This window comes from Arachis ipaensis, chromosome B10, assembly GCF_059453495.1.
Source record: "Arachis ipaensis isolate K30076 ecotype BB chromosome B10, ASM5945349v1, whole genome shotgun sequence".
NCBI lineage: Eukaryota > Viridiplantae > Streptophyta > Magnoliopsida > Fabales > Fabaceae > Arachis > Arachis ipaensis.
The window spans coordinates 46,034,300-46,041,447 of record NC_142435.1 but is presented as its reverse complement, the minus strand read 5'-3'; the positions used below and the strand labels follow the sequence as shown (position 1 = coordinate 46,041,447).

Below are 7,148 nucleotides of genomic sequence, written 5' to 3'. Positions count from 1 at the left end.
AAATGGAGCAGGGATGAGAAGTCCTTGACCCCTCAGGATCTGTGGACTCCACAGGATCCCCATCAACCTCCTTCTCCTCCACTTCTCCTTCTACTCCATTCTTTCTTCTTTTGCTCGAGGACAAGCAAACCTTTTAAGTTTGGTGTGAAAAAAAGCGTTGCTTTTTGTTTTTCCATAACTATTTATGGCACCTAAGGCCGGAGAAACCTCTAGAAAGAGAAAAAGTAAGGCAGTTGCTTCCACCCCCGAGTCATGAGAGATGGAGAGGTTCATCTCAAGGGTCCATAGTTCAGTGGTAGAGCATTTGATTGCAGATCAAAGAGCCATGAGGGAGGAGCAACAAAGACAAGGAAGAGACATAGAGGAGCTCAAGAGCACCATTGGTTCTTCAAGAGGAAGAAGACGCCACCCTTACTAAGGTGGACCCGTTCCTTAATCTCCTTGGCTATTTGTTTTTCTGTTTTCGGTTTTGAGCTTTATGTTTGACTATGTTTTGTGCTTTACTACATGATCATTAGTGTCTAGTGTCTATGCCTTAAAGTTATGAATGTCCCATAAATCTTTCACCTTTCTTAAATGAAAAATGTTCCTAATTACAAAAGAACAAGAAGTACATAAATTTCAATTTTTATCTTGAAATTAGTTTAATTATATTGATGTGGTGGCAATACTTTTTGTTTTCTGAATGAATGCTTGAAAAGTGCATATTTTTTATAATGGAGTTTATGAATGTTAAATTTGTTGGCTCTTGAAAGAATGATGAAAAAGAGAAATGTTATTGATAATCTGAAAAATCATAAAATCGATTCTTGAAGTAAGAAAAAGTAGTGAATAACAAAGCTTGCGAAAAAAAACAAGAGTGGCGAAAAAAAAAGAGAAAAAGAAAAAGCAAGCAAAAAAAACCAATAGCCATTAAAACTAAAAGGCAAGGGTAAAAAGGATCCAAGGCTTTGAGCATTAATGCATAGGAGGGCCCAAGGAAATAAAATCTAGGCCTAAGCGGCTAAATCAAGTTGTCCTTAACCATGAGCTTGTGGCATGAAGGTACAAGTGAAAAGCTTGAGACTGAGTGGTTAAAGTCGTGATCCAAAGCAAAAAGAGTGTGCTTAAGAACTCTGGACACCTCTAACTGGGGACTTCAGCAAAGCTAAGTCACAATCTCAAAAGGTTCACCCAGTTATGTGTCTGTGGCATTTATGTATCCGGTGGTAATACTGGAACACAAAGTGCGTAGGGCCATGGCCAAGACTCATAAAGTAGCTGTGTTCAAGAATCAACATACTAAACTAAGAGAATCAATAACACTATTTTAATTCTGAGTTCCTATAGATGCCAATCATTCTGAACTTCAAAGGAAAAAGTGAGATGCCAAAACTGTTCAAAAGCAAAAAGCTACAAGTCCCGCTCATCTAATTAGAACTAAGCTTCATTGATATTGTGGGATTTATAGTATATTCTCTTCTTTTTATCCTATTTTGTTTCAGTTGCTTGGGGACAAGCAACAATTTAAATTTGATGTTGTGATAAGCGGATAATTTATACGCTTTTTGGCATTGTTTTTAGGTTGTTTTAGTATATTTTATTCACTTTTTATTATATTTTTATTAGTTTTTATTCAAAATTCATATTTCTAGACTTTACTATGAGTTTGTGTGTTTTTTCTGTGATTTCAAGTATTTTCTGGCTGAAATTGAGGGACCTGAGCAAAAATCTGATTCAGAGGCTGAAAAAGAACTGCAGATGCTGTTGGATTCTGACCTTCCTGGGCTTTCCGGCAATATATAATAGTCCATACTTTGCCCGAGTTGCGATCACGCAAACTGGCGTTTAACGAAAACTTTCTACCCTATTCTGGCGTTAAACGCCAGAACTGGCATAAAAACTGGAGTTAAACGCCAGAAACAGGCAGCAACCTGGCATTTAACTCCAAGAAAAGTCTCTACACATGGAAGCTTCAATGCTCAGCCCAAGCACAAACCAAGTGGGCCCCGGAAGTGGATTTCTGCACTATCTATCTTAGTTTACCCATTTTCTGTAAACCTAGGTTATTAGTTTAGTATAAAAACTACTTTTAGAGATTTATTTTGTACCTCATAATATTTTTACATTAGAACTTGTATTTTCTACGGCATGAGTGTCTAAACTCCATGGTTGGGGGTGAGGAGCTCTGCTGTGCTTCGATGGATTAATGCAATTACTACTGTTTTCTATTCAATCACGCTTGTTTCTATTCTAAGATATTCACTCGCACTTCAACCTGATGAATGTCATGATCCGTGACACTCATCATCATTCTCACCTATGAACGCGTGCCTGACAACTACCTCCGTCTATCTGCAATAGCTTGAGTGCGTATCTCTTGGGTTTCTAATCTAAAATTAGAACCTTCTGGTATAGGCTAGAACCATTGGCAGCATTCCTGGGATCCGGAAAGTCTAAACCTTATCTGTGGTATTTCGAGTAGGATCTGAGAGGGGATGACTGTGACGAGCTTCAAACCTGCAAATGTTGCGCACAGTGACAGTGTGCAAAAGGACAATGGTCCTATTCCGACGCTAGCGGGAACCGACAGATGATTAGCCATGCGGTGACAGCGCATATGAATTTGTTTTCATCCAAGAGGATCATACAGCCTGCCATGGAAGGAAGCCATGCGTGTTTGGAGAAGAAGATAGTAGGAAAGCAGAGATTCAGATGACAGAGCATCTCCGGAACCTCAGCTTGTCTCTCATTACTGAATCACAAGTAACCTTTTATTTCATGTTATTTAGTTTTCATAAACAAAAGTAATTTTTATCATTAATCTCCTGACTAAGATTTACAAGATAACCATAGATTGCTTCAAGCCAACAATCTCCATGGGATCGACCCTTACTCACGTAAGGTATTACTTGGACGACCAAGTGCACTTGCTGGTTAGTTGTGCGGAGTTGTGAAAAGTGTGAATCATAATTTCGTGCACCATCTATGCTCTCTAATGCGGGTAATTGAGGTACCCAAATTTTAAAAATTAGAAATTCTTAAATTGAATCAATATGATTCAATTCAATCATGGTTTGACATTGTATATTATTACTGCAGCCTAAACTTTTTTCCATTAAGTTCAAAACCAACCTTGATAAAATCTAAGTGCATTATGTGTATATAATAAACCATATTGGGTGAAAGATTGAGAAAGAATCTAAGTGAATTTTATCCCTATACATGTAGGTTTTGCAATAATATTAAGTTCTTAATCTGTGTAATACAAATTTTTTTTATTTATTCTCAGTGTTTAGCTTTCTACTTTCTACTTTACTGTGTTCATCTTAAGGTAGCATTAACTGTGTTTCTGCATTATGCTCTTTGCCTCTTATAACTAGATTTTGTTCTTTTTCACACTATTATCTCTATCATGTATGTCACCAACAATTTGTTTCTAGATTTTCTAGAGGTTTTAAATACTTAAATTCAATTCAAATCCTTCTTTTGTAGTCTCTCATACTAATATAACAAAAAGGGAATGACATGAAATTCAATTACAACTAGGTATAGTATAGCTTGTAATAGGAATGCACATAGGTATATGAAAATGAAGTGAATGCAGAGTCTAAATTAGTAATTGCATGCACCGTATGGATGAAACAACTACTCAGTGCAGGGGAAAAAGTAGAGGCATGCCTAGTTGCTTTTGACAAGCGGCATGGTAGTATGATACAAGTATTAATGAATATATTTACCTATAAGTGTTAATCTTATTACCTTTAACTGAACTTGAATCGGTTTTAAGTATATGTATATATTGTTTGAACTTTGCTTTGTGCTTAATAACTAGTCCATTCTGTAAGAAGCTAATGTTATTAAATTAATTTGTTTTTGGTGCTAGTATGCTATATGGATATTTACATTTTAACTTGCATATATTTATAGATTTAATATTGTTGAAGTATTTAATAATTACATTTTATGGCTTCTTATCCAGAATGAGGTAGCCGATTATGATGTTCCCATGTCAGAGTCTGCAGAGCATTCGACTTCTATATTACCTCCTCTCCTAACCACATCATCTGAGCGCAAAAATCGATCAACAGTTTAGGAGTACTTCAAGAGAACCCCTAATGATGAAAGTAAGGCTCAATGTCAACATTGTTTAATAGTGATCAAGTGCGGGAATAGAACAAGTGCAATGAGATCACATTTAAAGATTTGCATAAACAATCCCAGTTCAGATAGAGGCAAACGACAGAAAACAGGCACATCGCCTAGCCCAGAAGCACAAGTGGGTAGGTTTGATGAAAAATATGCTCGGGAAAAATTGATATCAATATTTGGTCGTGAGGAGCTTCCTTTTTGATTTGTAGAAAGTCAAGGTTCTAAAGAATTTTTGGTGGCCTTGCAACCAGGATTCAATACTCTTTCACGTTTTACATTGGCACGTGGCATCTTGGTGCTCCAAGAAACAAAGAAGGTTCAACTTCAAAAATACTTTTCCAAATACAGAGGAAGAGTTTGTCTTACAATTGATAACTAGAGTTCGTGTCAGAATATGGCGTATATGTATTTGACTGCTCATTTCATCGATGTGGACTGGAAGTTGCAAAAGAAAATACTAAATTTTTGTCAAGTCACCGGCCACATGGGAGAGATTATGGCTCAAAATGTTGAAGCTTACTTGAATAGCTGGAAGTTGAACAAGATCTTGGATTTGACAGTTGATAATGCATTGTCTAACGATATAGGAGTTATGTATTTACAAAGAAGACTAAATTCTTGGAAGATTTCAGTTTTGAATGGAGAGTATCTCCATATGCGGTGTTGTACGCATATTTTAAACCTGATTGTGAAGGATGGATTGAAGGAGATTGATGATTTGGTCGCCAAAATTCGAGATGCTGTGAAGTATGTCAGATCTTCAAATTCAAGATTAACTAGGTTTAAGGCATGTATTGCACAAGAGAATATTCCACATAAGACTTTTGTTTCCCTAGATGTTGAAACGTGATGGAACTCTACATACTTAATGTTAGTAGCAGCCTTAAAGCATCAGAAGGCATTTGAGCTATTAGAGATGCAAGACAAAAAATTTGTTGAAGAATTAAACAAGGGAAGAGGGGTACCTTCAATTCAAGATTGGGATTATGCTAAGTTCGTCTTACCGTTTTTAGAGATGTTTTACGATGCTACACTTTGCATCTCTGGATCCTTTTATGTCAGTAGTAACTTATACATGAAAGAAGTGTTTGCTCTTGGAAGGAGGATTCAACAATATCGTGATGATGATGATTTAAGCATAAGTTTTATGGCAAGTAAGATGAAAGTAAAATACAACAAGTATTGGGGAAATGCAAAAACTATTAACATGTTGTTGTTAATTGCCGTAGTTCTAGAACCCTGCCATAAGTTGGATTATGTTGAGTGGTGCCTAGTTAATTCTTTTAGTGTGGAAGTGGGCAGTGAATTGAAGACAAAGTTGTCTTCTTATCTTCATTCACTTTATAATTTATATCAAGGTGTAGATGAAGGAAACCAAGATGATACACTCTCCTAACCGAGTGCAAGTGATAAAGCCAAAGACATTTATGATATGGGGTTATATCGTCGATCAACCGGTCACAAATCCAATCTTAAATATGAGCTTGATCGTTATTTGAATGAAGACTGTGAGCCAGATGATAAGCCTTTCGATATTCTAGGATGGTGGAAGGCTAACTCGAATCGGTTTTCCGTCCTAGCAAATATGGCACGGGACATATTGGCTATACCAGTTTCAACAATAGCTTCCAAGTCTGCTTTTAGTATGGGGAAAAGAATCATCGATCAATATCGTAGCTCATTGACTCTTAAGATGGTAGAAGCCCTTGTATGTACCAAAGATTGGCTTAAAGGAGACTTTTTCTCTTCTCTTGCACCTGAGAATTTTGGAGCTTGAAAAGTTCGAGGAAGGTAAATTGAATAAAATTAATTATGTAGATTCAAATGATGAATAAAATTAATTAAATTATTCCGTTAGTCTTTATAATTTTTTTAAATTTATAATTATAGTTTTTTTTTTGTGCAGATTTGATTTTATCAGAGGACATTACTTGTTCACTGGGTCCAGGTTCAATTGCGCTTGAAGATGACTAGAAAGTCTTGATTGTTTATGTTTTCTTTAGTTATGCTCTAAACACTTAGGTGGTAAAGATATTAGACTTACTTTTCCATATATGATTAGACTTGCTTATACTTATGTTTATGTTTATGCTTATGTTTATGTTGGTTTGTTTGAGGCACAACTTATAGCAGTTGCAATGTGATGATCGGATATTGCTCACTATATCAATATATATAATGAATCCATTCTTTGGCAAGCACACCAAATTATCGTCAAGTAATAACTCACTGTGAGTGAGGTCGAATCCCATAGAGATTGATTGATTGAGCAACTTTAGTTAATAGGAAATTTTAGTCAAACTAATCAATAGAGATTGTTGAGTGCATAATTCTAAATAGCAGAAATGTAAATGACTTAAAGGTAAAGGAATGCAACAAAGTGTAGAAAAGTAAATAACAAGAATGTAAGGTGCTGGAACATAAATAACTAAATTATAAATGGGGAATGGGTAATGGTATGAATTAAAGAAAGCTATAAAGAATGGGGAAGATAAGAATAGGGAAAATTAATTGGGATTAGGAGATGTTGCTCTCTTTGGATTAAATCTAGATCATCTCATCTTCAATCATGCAACTCACTGACCTCTTGGCAATCATGATTGATTGAACCCCAATTCCTTGGTGATTCAATCTCTCAAATCTTGATAATAAGCCAATTCCTTGGTCTAATTGCTCATGAAGAGAGATAAGCTTGATCCCTGATTATAACACACATCCTCATAGATCCAAATAGTGGGTGGATTTCATGTCATCATATCCAAATCCCAAAACCCAGATCTACTCAAGTGTGAGAAGGGATTTCAAGTATGGTTTCATGTTTCCTTTTCCAAGGTTCCCATGAAACCCATTTTGCATTCAACCTCTTTTCCAAGAGATGGAAGAAGATGAAGTGAAGTGTAAAGGTAAAACTAACCAACCAATTCCTAACCCCTTTATATTACTCTTAGGGGGTATTTATACTACTCCTATCACTAGGAAATAAAAATTACAAAAAGGAAAAGAAAATTACATTTAAA

The 7,148-nt window shown here is 35.8% G+C and overlaps 1 protein-coding gene across 1 annotated transcript; it reads left to right on the top strand.

Moving 5' to 3' along the window:
* The first annotated feature begins 4,999 nt into the window (after window positions 1-4,999).
* On the top strand, window positions 5,000-5,527 carry LOC148579901 (zinc finger BED domain-containing protein RICESLEEPER 1-like). The gene has a single exon (XM_088491348.1). It carries the CDS (start codon window positions 5,000-5,002, stop codon window positions 5,525-5,527), a length of 528 nt encoding a protein of 175 aa, XP_088347474.1.
* Window positions 5,528-7,148: the final 1,621 nt, after the last annotated feature.

Coding starts and splice junctions, on each gene's coding strand:
- LOC148579901 (XM_088491348.1), top strand. CDS start 5,000: ATGTTAGTAGCAGCCTTAAAGCATCAGAAGGCATTTGAGCTATTAGAG.